At 35.3% G+C, this 19,713-nt stretch overlaps 1 protein-coding gene across 9 annotated transcripts in view; it reads right to left on the reverse strand.

Annotated features, from left to right (window-relative positions):
• The window catches only part of FOXP2 (forkhead box P2), a 407,653-nt gene that overhangs the window by 105,269 nt on the left and 282,671 nt on the right, over positions 1–19,713 (reverse strand). For 7 of the 9 annotated variants that reach the window (XM_032688023.1, XM_032688017.1, XM_032688020.1 and 4 more), the window contains one exon: positions 12,743–12,832. In XM_032688023.1, the coding sequence (XP_032543914.1) occupies positions 12,743–12,832 (90 nt within the window). Of the gene's footprint in view, positions 1–12,742; positions 12,835–19,713 lie in introns of those variants that run through there. The other 2 variants (XM_032688025.1, XM_032688024.1) reach the window with 2 other exon arrangements.

The raw sequence follows: 19,713 nt of genomic DNA on the forward strand, positions 1-19,713 counted from the left end.
CTATTCTTCCTGATGAGGCCTTCAGTTCCCTTCATATTTTTTCCCAATGATAAACACTCTTATCAAAGGAAGAGTGGGATGGATGACTACACTAGGGAGAGTTGATCAGCAAAAAAACTGGCACAATCTTTTATCTAAAATTAGCCTCAGTGTAAGAGATGTAAATCATAAATTGCTCCCTAGGAGTAAGATCATACCCTAATCTTTCATATATGTCTTATGGTTAAGGTGAGCCATTTTATCATAACCATACCAAGTACTGTTTCCTCTCTTGGATCTCTGAAAGAATGGAAATATAGACATCGGTCTTAGGAAAAGGGAAACCCAAAATATTTTTTAATTTCTAATACCTCCTAGTACAATTTCTTTGCTGCTTTTGTCAGAGTTGGAAGAAAATCAGGGGGGATAAAATTGTTCTCAGTGAGATCAAACATATGGAAGATTTACTTTTACATTGAACAATTAGTTTTTAAATGTATATCTGATATTTTAATTAGCAAATTGGTATAGCCAGAAACATACCAAATACATGAAATACAACAAAAATGCCTCAACTGCATATTGAAATAAATATCCTCTCAAGCTAGGTCTGTGTTATGCCACTAAGTTACTCCTTGTCATGTTCCTTTAGTACAAACTTAACTTTCTGTGGCATTGAAATTGAGCTTATTTCAGAACAGGAGACAGTCAATAACAGACTTGTATTTTGTCTATTTTCATAGCAGCATTTTATATAAGGTTGTATGTGGACTATACCGCACAATAAAATAAAAATTAGCAATTATACCTAACTTTAATACAGTGTTTCATGGTTGTTTTCACTAACTTAATAGTAGGTGATAGACTTATACATCAATATAACAGAACCTACTTTAAGAATTGTGTTGTGGTTTTTTTAAATGCTCCCTTCACTTCTACAGAGGGCAGCCTTTTTTGCCTTTTTATTGACTGTAGGTTATTTGAATGGGAACTGAAGACATAAAATTTGGAAGATCCTTTTCCCTTACAACTGGAAAGACACAGCAGTCTTGTATCTAGGATCAAGAATCTAAAGATCTAGGCTTCACTGCCTGTATGGTCAAAGTAGTAACATAGCTACAAACTAATGGAAGAGCCATATAGCTACTTCCAATGGAACTGAGGCATTACCTTTCCCTTTTTGAAGAGCCCCTTTTTTATCACTTTCATATCATGACACGTTGAGCATCTGATTGACTCTGTGGTGTTAGAAAGTGGCTAGGTAGCTTGAAATTGTTAAGGGATTAACTATTTTTCTTGAGCACGATCAAACTAATCCAATCTTTTCAACACAATGCAAAGTAATCATAGCTAGCAAAATGCACACTGCATCATCCTGATGTCAGTATTGTATCACAAAGCAAATTGTTCCTTAAGAGGTTGGACTGGGAAAGGTTAGATACTTTTAGGATTTTTAGTCTTCAAAGTACAACTAAAAGTAGTTGTGAGAAGTCCAAAGGACTTGTATCATGTGAAGTTTGCTGGTGGAACCAGACTGTTCTTGGAGGGAAGTCAAGTCACTTGGATGGCCAAAAGCAAGTCATCAGGAATTAAAATATGTCGGCTTCTGGATAGTGCTTGAAAAGAGGGAAGAATGGCACACGGAATGAAACCAAATCATAATTTAGCCTACTGGGCTGCCTTTACAGTGGTCAATACTCAGTGCCCAGAGAGAACAACCACAGTGACAGACAAACATAGAGATGGGTTCCAGAGCTTGGATATATATTGCTTGAAAACCTACATCATCCTTTCAGTTTAATTTCATGTCTTACTCCATGAACTGCAAGAGAACAACTACATCCTGTGAACTCTCAGTACTTGTAGCTGTAGCTAAAAGGTAACTCTGCAGGCATAAAACACAAAAAATGAACTACAAGAGATGGAGGGATAAAAAAGAGCAGAGATACCTTAGGATCTGTATGGATCATATCTCCTTCTCCCTTACTCAGTATTATTCAAAACTTGAGCCAATGGATTTTGGTATTCCCTGAAAAGTGTAAATAATGTATACCTATACCTTGTGCTCACACAGTTGGGCATGAAATACACTCAGAGATGTACGAGTATAAACTAGTTGCCTGCTGTTCAGTCCCACTTCAACAGGTACGTCAATGATGCATGTCTCCATGGGCCTCTGCAGTTCTTTTGCCTCCTTGCACTCTGCTAGTGGTGCCCGAATGCACTGTACGCTCTCTGGGTATCTGACTCACATTAAAATTGTGTACAGTTAATAATACAAGAAGACCCAAATCTCTAACCTAAAGCTTTTCATAACTACTAAGAAGAATAAAATAAAAGTTTCATCCTAACAATGAGATCAAAACTGAGGATGAAATCTACCGCATTTTAAGTTTAAAAACAGTGGGTGTTTGATCGTGGACTGGTGGTCAGGCCAAGTGTCTAGATAAAAAACATTCCTCATTGGTTTTTCTCTATCAGAGGAAGCACACTAACTATGATTCTATAAAGGATATTATTCTTATGTAAAACAAACTGAAAATTAATAATAACACTAAAACGTTGATATGTAATGAAATGAAAATCACAACAATAAACGTCCCAGAATGAAAAGAGGAAGAATGATTTATTCATCATTTTTGTGGCACCGTTCTAAAGGCTCTGTGGCTTTGGTGTAATCACCAACAGAAAAACAAGGACAATATAAAATGATCTGCCAGTTAAAACGAAGGCTTTCAAAAGCCTTTTAGAATTTCTGTTGACAGTTTTACAGACAAAAAAAGTGACTTAAGCAGCAAGGATTCTTCCCTGAAATACGATTCTGTTTATGAGTTCATCCTAAAATCTTTGACATTCACAGAGGCTTAACTGAGAACCAATTTCTGTGCAAATAATGTATCAACGTCTCTGACACAGTTAGATCCCACCTTAACTATAAGAAGGGGTCAAATTCTGCTATCAGTAAAATTAATTAGAGTTTTCATTTAAAAAAACTGAATGATTCCACACATAATAAAAGCATTATCAAATCATTTTGTGAGTTTTCATTCAAACCTTTCCAAAAAGTACTTCCTATAACTACTCTCTTACTATACTTACAGTAAAAAAAAAAAAATCCAAAAAATCAAATGAAATTTGATAAATATCTTATACTGACAGTCCAAGTCCTATAATCAATTGGCATATTTCAATTTATCTTGACAATGTTACCAAAATCTCAGAGGATTAGGAAATAAGTCTTAACAGCTGCTGTTAAACAGTACTATTTCTGGACGTATTTTAGGTACTATTAGTTACAAATATTAAGGCTGATACAATAGTGCTTATGTTTGTTAACTCCAAATATTCTAAAGAATCATACACAAAGTCATAATTATTTGTTTCTAGAGGTATTAGCTAGAAACAGTAGCTGATTAGTATTACAGTACAAATTAGTATTACAGTACAAATTAGTATTACAGTACAAACTGCACCACACCAGTCCAATTACAATGATTGAATACTCACTCAAAGAACTCTACGCAAGTATTCTCCACTCAGAAAAAAAATGCAAACCAGAACAAAACAAAACATTTTCCTAGACTAAACTACTTTGCAAAATGCTAAATTACCATGACTTTTCTTAATGTGGAAAAGAGCCCTCTCTCTTAATCTTGACTCTGAGACTTATTGGGTCATATTATATGCCAGGCCCTAAAATGGTTGCAATAATAATGATCTCATAAGTGGGCTGTTAGACTAATTCATTTTATTTTCAGGCAGTGTGAGACAACCACCTCAACACTATAAACACTCTAAAACATCATGAAAGTAGGTATTTTTCAAAGAAAAAATATTTTAAAAGTTGGTGGGGTTTTTTTAAAATAAATTCTGACTCGTTTCATTTGCCATGAAAAGCAAATTAGTTTTAGAATGAAAGTCTTCCTATTAAAAATGCCCATATTTATTAAGTCAGTGGTATTTCTTACAAGTCTTACTGATAATTATGAAGTCAACACATTTTTGTATCTAACAGCCTGAAAAAATCCAGACTATATAAAATGATGTGAAAGCTACAGCTACTTAGATTAGGCTCATAGAAATCACTATCTTTTGTTGTAATCTAACAAGTGAGGATTAAAATAACGAAAATGGTCATACACTGAAAGTGAATTTAAATAGATGAAATATTGTGAACTTAGTATGATACCTGTATTTTACTACATTCCAGTTACTATCTAGTCTTCAGTGTTTTCTATTCATGAAACAGGCCATACAGACAATAAAATTAACTTTTGAAAAAAATAATAAACTATCATGTTCTTTAAGGTATTTAATGTAAATTTTATAATTTTACGAAGGCATTATAATCCCTTTAAAATAATCTGTTGATATGGTGCACCATGCTTATTGAGAGATCAGCACACTATTCTTTTCCCTAGAATTTTGCTAATGGCTTCAATGATTCCTTACCTTTCTTAAGAAAACAGCAACAACAACAAATCCCATAATACTACAGGACTAGAAGATACTTTCTGAGTTTTTTTTTTCTTAATTACTCTAATTCACATCATGTAAATCCCTTTCTAAGCTGGTCAGGCTGTATCCTTAAGTAGGCAGCGTGTATGGGAGGTGGCTATTGGTGCCAGCATTTCTACCAGAACAGTATTCCAGAAACTCTCTTCTCTGCAGTGACAAGCTTTCTTTTTCATAGTTCATTCATGTTTACCTTAGCTACCTGAGGCTTTTCATGGTATCCTACCCTATTCTTAAAATAGAAACATACATTGTTTTGCCTATGACTTCACGCCACATATTCTATTAGGAAATATTTTACTTCAATTTGGTAATTTGATTTGGTAATTTGATTTTTCCCAAGCATCCATCTTACAGCTATCTGTGCACTATAGTACAGCTGCATCAATTCAGAAATCACTTTTACAAGCACAGAGTTGATTTTGATTTTTTTTTTCTGATGTTACCACATTCATTCTCCTCGACATTGTGGAGGCTGTCTTTCCTATAAGACTGAGAGTATATTTATTGAATAAATGGATTTACTGTGAACACTTAGGGGAAAATCTCATTCTTCATTTATACTTCAGGTTCTTGGTAAGATCCTTGAAGCATATTGATGTTGCTGACACACTGTACAGTTCCCTTTGTACATATATTATTATACAATTGCTTTTCAAAGCTTCACATAATCAAGTAGTAAAGCACTGAAGTAGTGTTTAGTAAATTTTTTACCACTAATTCTCTTTCATAACACCTTCATCTGTTTATCTGAAGAAAATCATATTAGAAGCATAAGAAGGCATAAAAAGACTTAGAATATCAAAGTGGCAAATGCTGGACAACCCCCTTTCACAACAAGATGGGTTGTTATGCTTTTCCACTGCACTGTATGACTGCTTTTTCAGTACCACACATAGTAACGATTTTCTTCTATAGCATTACTGTGAACTGTATGATCATTTGGATTATTTTAACAGCTTTTAATACAATTTTGCATGTATACAGCCCAAGTGAAGGCAAACTAAAATTAACATCTCTGTTGATCTTGGCATACATTCAGATTCCTGATTAGCCTGCTCCTCACACTCCCAGTAAAGTCAGCCTGCTCAGTAAAGCAACTGGACAACTATGACACAAACTACAAAATGTCTAACAATTAGAAAATGTCAAGTAAAGAATTCAATTCACAAATCAAAAATTAATCCGAAAAGTATGGGAAAGTAATCTGCTCAAGGAATGCCTTGAATAGCCGTGGAGAGAGACTGAATTTTCATGTGCAAAGTTGCATATGCTACTATTGGCTGAAGAACCTTCATTATTTAGTCACAGAGCTTTGGTTTTGTCAGAAAATTTCCCTGACTTTTATAATTGCCTGATGAAATGAAAAACCTTCTGGCTGTAAAAAAACAAAGAGACTTTCCTTAATAATAAATTAACTAGAAACAATTTTTAAAAATCTACACCCACCTAGAGCATTCTCAGAATATTTTGTTCAGTTCCTTTTCCTGCTTTGGTAAACGCTAAATCAACGTACACTAATGCGTTTTTCAAATTCAAGAGTATCAGGAGACCCTTGTGTGAGTGGTGAGATCCTAAACTGGCACAATTAGGGCCCTGCCTGGGAGCAGACTCTTTAATAGAGCCGCACACTGAGTGGTGAACCATTCACACATTCCCTCTCAGCTCTTCACAAGCTTTTCTGGGCAATGAGCCAGCTGGTAAGAGAATGAGGCTGATCCGACCTGTTGCAAGAGGCTGGAGAAGTGGCTCAAGGAAACCTACACTTCCCAGCATCGCACTGGAACTACTCACACAGCCCAAAGAAGAGCAATTGCAACAATATGTGCTGGTTGCACCACGAGGGCTAGCGGGGACAGAGCTTTCAAGCTGCTCAAGCAAGGCAAATAAACTTCTCAGTAGTGCTTGCAGACTCCTATAGTTCATCATATAAAATCCAGACTACTTATCCCATGCACAGCACTATTTCCTGGTGTCAGACAGGCTGCACTTGAGGGAAAGATGAAGTCTGCTGGTTTGCCGTGTAAAAGCTGCTATGAAACGAGACCAAGGCATTCTCTCCAAAGGTTTGCCTTTCTAAATCTGAGTGAAGAAATGTGTGTTCTCCCTTTCCTCCCAGTCCTCCAGAAGTACTAGAATCAACAAGAGAGAAAGGGGGAATGGAACGCTGTGTTAGTGATGTAGGTGACAATTCCTGGACAGTCACAGTAATAGAGTGACACGTCAGACTCTGCACAGACATATGTTTAATATTAAAATGCCTCCTGAAATCCCTGATCACATAATAATACTGATTAGTATTCTGCATATTCAATACCTGTAAACAGGACTTGCATAATATCACTATGTGATAACTTCTTCTGTAATATTTTATATACCTGAAAATTACAATAAAAGATAACATCTCAAGGTGACTGATAAAAACTTTAAATTAAAAAGGAAACCGTATTAACTGGTGCCACTTCCTTAATAGACGTAGTTTTTTAATACTGGAAATTTTCAAGAGTAAGATGTGTCTTATAGTAAATCTGTTAGTGAAAGATTTTACAGTGAATGGGATGTGATGCAAAATATGGGTTTTCACAAGTAAAAGAGGCTATCAAATCAGGACATAAGTCTTGGGAGCAGACTATCTATATAAATAAGATTTCCCAGTAAGTTTGTAATACTAACACTTCCACTGTAAATGAAAGAAAAAACTTCCAATTTTTTTTTCTTTATTACTATATTTATTCCTCTACCTTAGTGGAATTCCTGTTTTCTACACTATGTAAGCTTGAATATGGTTATTTCTCCTTTCCCTTCCCCCTACACCTTACCTAAAAATAACTCCTTGCCTTCTGTCCATATCTTGGCGTTACCCGTGTCTTTAAAGTGGGTATCACTGATGCAAATTTCTGCACCTTAGAGGATAACTGCATATGCTTCCTAAGAGACTTACGAGGGAAAATGGGACTCATGATTTTCAGGCAGCTATCTTCCAAATTTAATTTACCCCAAGCCTCAATGTTTGCTTATATGTAGGCCACACATTTCTTCCAGAATTATACTCAAGAGGGAGAAATGTTTATCACTCCATATTAAGCATCTGCATCTTTCTAAATCAGTGCTTTCTACCATGTACAAAATCCTCCTACTTCTTATGCTTAGCAGCATCCGTTAGATAAACAGAAATATGTAACACACAGTTTTTGGAAAGACAGTTTTAGAACAGTTAGATTTATTTCTATTTTTGTTGACTGTAATGCAAAGAAAGCTCTCTAAGTTACATCCATAACAATTCTTTTGCTGTTTTTAAAATGGGAATTTTTTTACTGACATTACACATGCACGGTTGAAGTCCATGGACATTAAATCAGAGGATATAATTTAAAAGCAGTGGGTTTCGCTTCTTTTTTTCCACATTCTCTATTTCTTATCTCTCATCAGCTCCTTACATATGTTTAAAAACGTAACTAAAAATTACAATATAAATTATAGGTTTGCTTATTTATTATGTGCAATGAATTTTAAATTCAGACCCATATCAATAACCACGGGAGATGACCAAATAGAAGAGAGTAAAGCAAGGACAGTAGGTTAAAAGTAGGGATGAATATCTTTTCATCCTAAATTTTCCATGCTAAATTTTTGCATTTTTTCAATATCTTTACAAGTAATAGGTCCTTCTGATACCATGCACTAATGCAATAAACATTAAGTAATTAAACTTAAGTGTATACTTACTTTTCCCAAATTTTACCAAATGATTACACTTCAGCGAAGTGCTCATGCTAAATAAACAAAGCTTACCATAACAACTCAACACTCCATACAGCATGATATTTATACAACAGGCTTGGTACACACTGAGCTTAACCCTTTGATTCCAGGAGTCATGATTTCATGACATGCCATCCTCTTACAGAATGCATTAGTACGATGTTGAAACAAATCTCCTAGCCTGAAGGAAAAATAAAACTAACCAATTCATGGGGCAGAAGATAATTACCTATTTATTCTAATTGAAGTCTGACTGTATGAAAATAAGCTACTGTTCTAGAGGCATTACAAGGAATAAAAATAACTAGGCTTTTCATAGCTCTCAGAGCAAACATGTAAAATCACAACTAGGTGTCCAAATCACTATGCTATGCAGACAACAACAGTATGTGTATCATGGACAGATTAGTTTAAGCATCAAGATTGCCTACCTGGAAGGGAAATACTTGCAATGCTGCACACAAACACCCTTCCATGGCAGAAAATTGACAGTGTTTGCCTTTGGGTTATGCTTGTGTTCTGCAAGGTTCTTGAAGTACCACAAGTTTCACTCAGGACTGTAAATGTAACATGAAAATAAAGCTTCCAGTTTTAAAATTCAAGCTAGATGACACCGGGTTCTTCAGTGACCACAAGGACAGAGACTTTCTGCTCTAGGAGAATGATCTACAGGTTCTAAGAGCCAAAGTGACATTTTACCAGTTATGCCTAATATGGAAATTTGGTGATAAGGAGAGAAATCCTTGAAAGCAATCAGTTCACTTCACCATGGATTAACACTATCACAGATTCTCCAGGAAAGAAAAATATTCTGAAACAAAAAACGGTACTTCAAAAATCTTAACCTTACTACTGCAATGTTTTGCTGGATGCACAGTAAAGAAGTAAATGCTATTATCTCATCATATGCAGGTTAACATTATCCTCAACTCTCATCACAAACCCTCTGTAGCTATTTTGCAATATGTCATTAATCAATGTATGTACTGATTGGATCCATTCAATTGGTGCATCAGTGTAATGAATGGCATATATAAACATGCTTCAAATACATTTATTCTGATATCTATATATGAAAGTAAAATCACTACCAAAATTGGTACTCAAGCTTGTCAAAAGGGATGTTTTTCTTCTTCTGTTTTACATAAGACATGCTAATGGTTACACCATCTGCAGTGTGAAACCCAGACAAATGCAAATCAAAGTAATAGTAGATCAAGACAAGTGTCTATTTAAAACTGTAGTTTTTGCAGGTATTCTGTTAACTCACAACCTAAATATAAACCTCCTGTCCCTGAATATATAGGATAACTACTAGATAAGGGTAACTTCTGCATCAGAAACTAAAACAAAAACATTTTCCAGTACAACATTCCACTTTTAAAACAGATCACATAGTTAGCAGTAAATTTATAAAGGTTTTCCATGAGAATACAAAAGACACTTAAATTATTCTAGCAAAATCTCAGCAGTTCCCCTAAAACCATCCCCTCTGTAAAGCACAGTAGAACATGACGACTTACCCAACACCCTTTTTTTGCAAAGTTGAGGACAGAAATTTCAAGGTTTCTTCAATCAGCTTTCAACTTGCTGATTAGCTAGTAGGTGCTGTAAGTCACTAAAATACTTGACGCATTATGGAATAACAGAGACAACATACAGAAAAGCCCATATGCTACTTCCCCCCCCAGAAAAAGACGTCCACTAAAATAAGTACTGTGGTTTTTTCCCTCTTTGGAATGTGGAACAATAGAGTGGTTTACATCAAAATACAGGGCACAAGAGATGCAACGGTAAGGCTTACCTAATACCCAAATTTGCCAGCAGATGTGTTAGTTTTAAAAGTTCTATTACATTTTTACTAGATTTATAAATCTGTTCTAACATATCTCCAGTTGCCAGACTAGTAAATTGCTCTGAAATAGAGGAAATTAGATACACACTAATTTTAAAGTATTATAAAATACTGGGAGATGTCTGTTTTCTTAAGCACAAACACAAGTACAAGTATTTTTGTCTTATAAATCTCTATTTTTGTCTTATAAACCTTATACACATTTAGCAATTCCTACTGCTAGAAGATTTTGGCTAAAGCTGCCATGAAATTTGGCATAGTATATCACTAATACTGTACAACTTTATGACCCATATTACAGTATTTGGTCAAACAGGAAACATGCTCAAAACATGAATTTCCACTACATAATGAATAATGAACAGTAAAAGACACAAATACAAGTGCTCCAAGGACGCATTTTCAAAACATCTTTTTCACTAAATAACAAAATTAAAATGGAGTTTGTGCTCATACCTGAATTTACATGGTATTTGATACATAAACCAAAGTCTGGGAGCAAATTCCATTTTCCCTCTCCTTTAAAAATGAACCAAATGAAGTGTTCAAGGCCAATAAGGGGCAATGTGTACACGCTGATAATAGAAGAATAATTTGGAAACATGAGCAGTAATCTAGGCTTTAGAGAGCATGTAACAATTCTGAAAATAAAATTATTTGCTTAATTTTCTTCTTCCTGCCTCACAAGTGTGACTTATGAAATGCTGACTCCTCCTGGGAAACTGATGCAGCGCAACTCTACAACATACCAACCCATGGCATTTAAAGGCATCAGGCCAAGGTTAGTGCTCTGGGAGCATGAAAGCATAAGACTCCCTCTCCTCATCTCATCATCCTCTGGGTCCTGTGTATGGCTGCCTTTTGTTTCCAAACATGGTTTTCTATCCTTCCATCAACGCTTACCAAAAACAGTGCACCCTCAGACTTCTTTAGCCTTGAAAACAAGGTTTAAGAATGGATGGAGAATGTGAACAGAGAAGTCTGTAGCTCCTGAACTGCTTTGGTTTACAAGGTGTAGGATTCAAGTAAGATCACTGGGAAATATATATTGGGAAAATATCACTATTTTTGCCTGTTTCATATACTTTCCTTAGTGTTTTGTGTAATTTAGTTTAGAGACAGGACATAGGGCAAGATGGATCTTGTACACTTCGGGGACAGTCAATGTTATCTTTCAGAACAAGGAGGTGGCAGAATAAACTACTTTCACAGTATTTATTAAATCAATCATTTCCTCTATTCAACCAATTCAAGATCACCAATTCTGCTTCTAAAAAATTTAAAAAACTATGTGGTTCATAAGCTTCTGATTTTATGGCTACTCTTCTTGTATGCCTTTAGTGTAGAAGATCTTTGATATAAAGCAAAGTCAATGGTGAAGAATGGAAAGCAGAGAAGGTCCCAGGACTCAGTCTCTGGACTGGACTAAAACTACAGCATAGCAGGATGCCAACACGAGATGTTTTCCTTTTTTCCACTTTCTTTAGTCATATTCCTAAGTTCTTGTTTGGTTCTGAGCAAATAAATACAGCTTTAGAAGTATATTTGAAGAAAGCTGATCAGGAATGTGGAACTGTTTGTTGTGCCCAACACTGCTTCACCAAGTTTTACAAAGAAAAGGAGACAATATGAATAACATACAAATACTGCACAAGTGAACGAATTTCTCAACATCTCCCTGGTGGAGAAAAAGATAAATTCTAGTGCCTGGGGTCCTCCATTATGCACGACTAAAACTAAAAATGAGATAAAAAAATCCTACTTCATCAGAAAACAGGGGAAGACCCAAGAGAATAAAGGCACACCCAGAAAAATAGATGTGAGGAAGAGAATGATAGGATGCCTTTTTAATTTTCTGAACAAAATAGAACTGTCTGTAACAAAATATAATTCAGCAGTTAAACACTCATGTTTGGTCTACATGCAAGAGAGAACAAGTTTTGCCAGCACAATGCAATTCCAAATGGAACTCTGAATAAGGAAAAAACGAGTTAATACCACAAAAAAGACTCACTCACATAACATTTTCCCAGACTAAAACTCTCTTTATATTTTTACTTTATATTTTGCATTTAAAATAACTATTCAGTAACAGACCTTCTATTCTATTGTGAACACAATCTGAAGCCCAACAACATCTTAGTGTGAAACTTAATGACATATATTTTTTTCTAAAATGGCAGAAGCAGCTCCTTCATCATTTCATGTAGTTGTGTTGTTAAGTTTCTGAGCACTTCTCTGTTTGCTACCTAGATATAGCACCAAGGAATTATTTAGGGTTTTTTTCTCCCCAGATAATGTTTTACTCTTATTCTTAACACATCTTTACAATTTAATCTCTGTATGTATAAAAATCCCATACCAACTTCATTATGTGTCTATAAAGAATTAATGTATACCAAAGCAACTGAACTGAGTCTTAGACCTTTTAAGCATCTGTAGTCACAAAAGGCCTTTGTAACCTATAGTGGATTTTTTCTGTGAAGTCAGCAGCAAGAAGCCTGTAACCTCCAGTATATGAATAAGCACATGCATGCTATTAAGAGTACAGGAATTGGCACACATCCCTTACGTGTGAGCAAGCACTCTTCCCTGAGATTAAGGCCCAAAAAGCAAGGATTCTTTACTAACCTGCAGCGGTCTCTGTTTCTCACTGCCCTTAGGAGACTTCAGTCCACTTGTCTGTTGCTGCAAAAGCAGCTGTCTTGCTGCCTGGAGTGCCTAAAAGTAAAAAAAAAAAAAAAAAAAAAAAAAGGCAAATAAATTCAACCAGTTCCTAGAAAGAAATGAGTTACTCATTGCTAATGTTAGGTAAAAGTCCAATTGAACAAACATAATCTCCTCCTATTTGATTTGTATTTGCTAGATTTCAGACTTCAGGGGTTTTTTTTACTTAAAACATTAAAAAAATATTCTGAAAGTACATATATAGGACTTCACTAGAATTTATGGATGTGCATGAAATCCTGCAGGAAATAAAGTTAATTTGTTTGAAGTGCTTGAAGAGGAAAAATCATAAACTGCATCAATAGCCTCATTTCCACAAGGAACTTGTCTTTGAGTGTTCAACTAAAATGCCCACTCCCTTGCAAATTATCATTCAATTTGCATTTTCATATTACAATTTGAAGTAAAAGCAAGTAGACTTCAAGTGTTACCAGAAGCTGTAATTAAATTTGACAAATCAACATCAGATTATCTTGAAAGTGAATTAATAAGGATATTCATTGAAGATTAAAAACACTTTTTGTACTTACAATTCAAGGAGAAACCTCTCATTTGATAAAAAAAGAGTGCAGTTTTAATGCCAAATAAAAATGAGTGGTTTTAATTTGCATTCTTAGGAAAATCAGAGAACAAAGAAATTAGTACTCAACCAACCAGATCAGGCTCAGGGATGACAGTATCCCAATCAAAATAGATGATGTTTTCATTTATTTTACGTTTTCATTCCAACTCAGCAAAATACAGTTAAACATATGAAATGTAAACAAACATTCCACTTACACAAAGAATGCTGATCCATATTATTTTTCCCCTATAAAATTATTTTTAAAATGTCAAGTGTTATAAAGTAGTATTTATTTATAAATAAAAACTATTCAAAACATTTCCACTGAAACTAACTGGAGAACTCATTTTTTTTCCCCTTAAAAAATTAGCTCAGTAAATAGCAGTTACAGCTTTACAATACATCACACTATTATCTATGTTTTTAAAATCCACTGTAGATGGAATATACTGCAATAAATGCCATTTGATCAATGTTCCCTAAAATAATAAAGATTCTCGACTGATAAAGAAAGGTACTATTTTGATTAGACTCAAATGAGCTGGTTTTTAAGATAGTTTCTAGTATCCATGACAACAGTTGCTTTGACAAGATGTGCATATGGCATTACACTGCCAGCTGGTGTGAACAATGTTTGAACTACTGCATTGAGATGCTGAGCAAACAGAAAAAGTTGCCACGTCTTAACCCTCAGGGAAGGCAGTCATCCCCTGATCAATTATGAAAAGACAGAGAGAGGGCTGCTACAGTCTGGCTCCAAGCAAGTTTTCTGAGAAGGCAGGCAGACATAGAAAACCAAAGTAAACAAAGTGAATGCACTAGCACCATCTCCTAACAACATTGATTCGTCTCCCCATAGAAGGCCGCGATACAAAGTTTGCAGAACAGACTTTTAACATTTGAAGACATTCCCACAACAATCCCCGTATTGTTTCATCAAATTCTCAAGTAATTACAGGTCAGCTTTACAAAGACTATACATTTCTCTGAACCTAAGCAATGAGACAGACAGAACTATCTTCTCTCCACCAAAAATAAACAAAAGTTAGCATATTTTAAAGTGCACTTGAAATATTTTGTTATCAAGGAACCACCAGATGCCCTCTTTCTTATTGGAATAGCATGATCTCTTCTGCGCTCCAAGCTCTTGAGCAGATCCTAAAGGCCAATCCTCCTTTGCCTGAGATCAGACATAAATATAGTGTTGATTTCAGGGACACCAGGGTTCGGTCCCAATGTCTTGCAATGGTTTAAGCACAAAACACAGATTAAAGGCAGGAATAGAAGATCTGTGACAAATTTATAATCTTTCTCAATCTTTAGAGCTCTCTGAAAGGAAAACCTGAATGCAAGCAAGACAACTACTGCACTCTCGAATTCATGGGAGACTGTGGAGGAAAACCAACCTCACTGCTTGGTGTAATACTGCCAGAAGAACCAGAGAAGAGATCTGGAGCTACAGAAAATGGAAAAAACCCATCAAGATAATAATTTTTTATTTGTAGTAGCCACAGAAAATTCACTGCATGGCCTTTATCTGGAAAAGAAATTGTAATGATATAACGCTGGTGTACACTTGCAAATAAGTGGAACACTCGGCAAGTTGTTTCAGTGTCCTAATCTTTAGCAGCAAAGTCCTCTCAAGTCAATACAATAAAACAAGCAAGCAAGCATCTGCTAAAGCTGTACATTTTTAGTACTTGAAAATTAGAGAATTATAGTCTGCTGTATCTTAGACTTAAGCTAGACATTATGATTTCAAATTGTGGGTAGCATACTCCCGTGGAATCAGACTAAGAAAGCATGACTTCCTACAGCTAACTACAAAAAGAGTCACACTTCATGAAAAAGCAAGGCAGCACAACAGGATATGCTTGCATAAAAGGCTCTAATACTTAAACTATTTTGATTCATATGTGCTGGTTGGGATATCTCTAAAGGAGTAAAGGCTTATCTTTTAATACAGAATGTCTTATAAATGATGACTACCTGAATACTTCAGTGATCTTATTGTGGCAGTTTAGATTATTGTAAACATAGGAGATAGAAGAAGAACAGAAAACAATTTCAAGAGATCAGAGATGATTTAAAACTCATAAGGAGAAATCACTGTCAGCCGTTGTTCCTAGAGAAGTCATCATATGGTACTTTTTTCTCCCATTGTGCTGCTTAACTTTACATTTTGCTACTCAGTAAACAACCTCCCAGAAACACACTGTTAATTTCAAAGCATTATTACTGACATTATTCATAACTGAAGATTATGAGATTATAAAACATTAGTTCTACCAATTCATTTGCTGCTATTAAATCTTTGCCAATAAATTGACAACTTGAAAGTATCTTTCAAAATTCATAAACATCTAAACTTCAAGTAAACACACATCCTATGTATGATTTATAAAATTCTATGAACTAATTTGATAATAACTCGTGGTTTAAAAACAATATAATTAAGACAAATTAACAAATGCTTATAAATCTGGCAGATCAAAATTATGTTGAGTCCTACCTCAAGTTAAGAGAAGAAGGAACAGATTGTAAGGCACTCAAAATCATATCTAGTTTCCAATAACATTTGTTTCACATTTAGCAGGCACTTTTCCTTAATTAAGTTATCTAAATTAGCAAAACTATACAAAAAAAAGTCAATGTAGACAAAAGCAATAAAAAGAACTGAGGATTAGAAATTTTTTTAATAACTCAAATGAAAATCATTATAATGCTCTAAGTAATAGCTATATAAGCAGGAAATTTGGGCATATGGTTTCCAGAACTCACTGTGTCTTCTAGTAAAATATTTATTGGAAACACTACTTCTTAATATCTACTGTGCAGCTTTGGCATAGCTAAAACATAAGCAGAACAAAAATAAAATTAATTGCACATAACTTACCCTATTAAAGTTGATAAATTGCTGTAGATTTTGCAGTTTGTTGGCAATAATACTATGAGATATAACTTGCTTTAATTTTTTATTCCAAACACTTTTATTTAATGTAAGCATGACTTCAAATTATTTTTAAGGTTTTATCATTTTAATAAAGTGAAAGCTGTCACTAAAAGATGGTAAACATTACTTTGGTTTTTAAAAAGTAAATATATGTGTATTTTTAGGAAACAGATGTCACTCATATCTTTCCTTTAAAATCAGGAATGTTTAACCTATCAGCCTGTTGCATTTGAGACGTTAAAATGAAAAATGACATCTACGCCCATTAATATCGTCAATGTATAAACAGCACAGCGTGACACATTCTTGAGAGCTGAAGGCTACAAAATCTCTCTGAAACATAAATAACAAAGCACTCAGAAGGATATTTGATGTTGATATTCATCTCTGAGAAAAACACTGCTGCCTAGGCTTCTTATGAAAATAGATGCAGCCCAAATGGATCTCCTGTAATTGGTTTCAGATAGTGAGGTCAAAAGAAATATGATACGAGAAACTATTATGTGGAACAGGCGAAACAAGAATGTTTATACAGGCACTCCCTATTTATACTGACAAGAGGTGTATACTTTGTAGATAACCAGAACCAAAAATTTGCCAGAAGACAACCAGATTCTTTTCTTTTTCTAATTCCAAATCCCTACTTTATTTTTTCAAATGACTGCATACTCTGACATTCCTGCAGAACGTCAAGTAAGTTTCTGGACATAAAATAAGTTTCCAAATGGCTGAATATGTCAAAGGAGAGTCATCTCACTGGTAGCACCATGCAACTGAAACACATCAAGATGCTAAGCTGGATTTAAGGCCAAGGACTGTTCTGCACTGGTTGAATAACAAGTTAACCAAATGATTACATAGCTCCATTTATTATAAAAGCCATTTCAGGAGAACCTCTGCACCTTTATAACCTGTTGGGGGTACTTTCTCAGGCTGGCTCCCAACAAGAAGCCCAGAATTATGCATAGTTGTATGAAATCCTCCAGAGATGGTGACAGAAAGACAAGACTATTCAACACTCCTTAATAGCGTTTAAATGATACTGCTAAACCTTTGTGTCTCACTGACTATATTTGTCCAGAAAATTCTCTAATGAATGTCACAGTCAGTCAGCATGGCAGCTTATAATCTTTCCAAATGGAGTAGCAAAGCATTTAGCACTACTCAAAGAATCTCGAATTTAAGGTGATCCAACTCCTTTCCGGCAGCAATCTCTCCAGGTGACTCAACAGGGTAGGCAAACTCTCATTTTCCTCAGTGTACAACACTTTTTTTAAGCCATGCAAAGAAAATTGAGGACAAATGTGCCACACTGGAAAGGCCATGAAGTCAAGGAAAATCCTGTATGTAACTGAAATCCAAGCCACATAACCTGCCTGATTTCTCCTAGGAGTGGTAGACTGAAAAATTATTAGAATGTTTTCCTACAGAAGTAGAAACAAAGGACTAGGTAGCTAAGGCTGTGGGCACCCATCTCAAGAAATATAATTTCTAAGAAAACTAGATGGTTGCGAAGAAGGATTTCACTCTATTAACCCATCATCAAAGTATGCCAATACTCAAAGTAAAAAGATTTGTCTGTCTTCTGCATCTAGATTAGCAGCTGCCGACAGCCACGATTTTCGATATGCACAATCTCAGCAGCTAAGATGCAGGGTGCCCCGCAGCCTTGCCTAGTAGTAGAACACAAACTTGGAAGAGACTAAAATGTTTGAAACTATATTATGCTCAAAAAGAAGAGGCAGTATTCTTGGACAATGCATTACCATCCCAAGTACTTCTACCATCAGGCTGCTAGATAGGAGGACAAAAAGTGGTAGTAGCCACTAAGTGTAGTACTGAGCCCTACTCTACAGGGCAGGATTAAGTGAACATCGAGTATGTTTGAAAACATTTATTACATTGACACTACAGGAATTTGTGCAAATGATTATCTGGCTCCTGGATCCCCAGGCTGCTGAACTTTTTCAAGGCTGGGAAAATTCCGTGTTTGTCCAGGATAGCAACCTTGTCCCCAGGGAATTTCAAGATAAAAAAGCGGAACGCTTTGAGGGTTAGGTGGAAAGTGGGGAAAGTTGTTCTGGATCCAAGTTTAACTTACATTCCTCAAGTGCTTCATCTCAGAAACATAAGAATGTCTCTGGATCTGGCCCTCGTTTCCTTGGACTAAAAGCACTTGGTTGATTTTTTGGTTGGTTGGTTGTTTTGGGGTGGGGGTGATGGTATGAGTGCGTTTTGTTTTCTTAGGCTGATACTGCCAGTTTCAGCACACTGAGGCTCTGATTTTGATTCAGATTTGCAGTCTTCCCTGCAACACAAACAACACTAGAAGAAGTGATCCTCAATCTACCTGAGCTTCTGTTCTGCCCTGATGTTATCCAGGATTAATTTGCAACTGAAGAGAAAAAGTAACAGTAATAAACTGACGAATGCAACATGAAGTCTCATAACGCTGTTTAATAAAAGGAAATTAATCACATAATTGTCATAAACCTATTTTCAAACAGCAATCTATCAGAGAGAAATTATGCATCTGTAGTTATTGACCTTTCATTTTACCATGACTGATTTGTAATTAGACTAGTTTTGTGAAAAAATAATAGTTAATTACCAGATTTTTTTTCACTGTAATTGTTTTGGCAATTTTTTTTTTGTTCAGTGTCCTCCTTTTTCCCCATGTAAAGGATGCTAAATAAATACAGGGCACTAATAACTTAGTAGTTTACATATTTCATTTTATAAAGCAAATTTAGCTTACCTCTCCATAACCTAGTTTAATGGATTCTAAACACTGTTTCAAAAACAACTCTTTCATTTTCTGTGCCCATTATTTAGCTGACCAAGAACTAGAAACCAAACACCCATAACAGTGAATTGCTTCAATTCCTGGCAGCATTAGCAGAACTCTTTAGACATCAGTCTGTATTGGTCATTAGGGCTACATGTCAGACCATGCATAACATGGTCCATGACAGCAAACTCAAATGCTTTCTCCAAAGCTCGGACCAGCTGAAGATTGTAAATGTCAAGGGTTAGGAGAGATGGGGGCCCACAACACCAGAGTTGTGCTCCAACATGACAACTTCTTTCCTTTCATCCCATACGCCTGAAATTAACTTTCCTTTGGTAAACACACAAGCAGGCAATCTACTCTACTTCATTCCTACTACTTACATTATGTAGTAGCTAACTGAATTTATTCAATGAAACAAAATCAGTGCAGACATAAAATACCAGCAACACAAGCTCACAAATGTCCTGACATTGCTATATTCTTCCATGTGGTGTGATTTTTAAAAAGCTGGGACATGTAATAGCTAAACAGAAGAGCTACTCTCTTAGTTCTACATGAACAGA

This window comes from Chiroxiphia lanceolata, chromosome 5 (assembly GCF_009829145.1).
Source record: "Chiroxiphia lanceolata isolate bChiLan1 chromosome 5, bChiLan1.pri, whole genome shotgun sequence".
Classification (NCBI taxonomy): domain Eukaryota; kingdom Metazoa; phylum Chordata; class Aves; order Passeriformes; family Pipridae; genus Chiroxiphia; species Chiroxiphia lanceolata.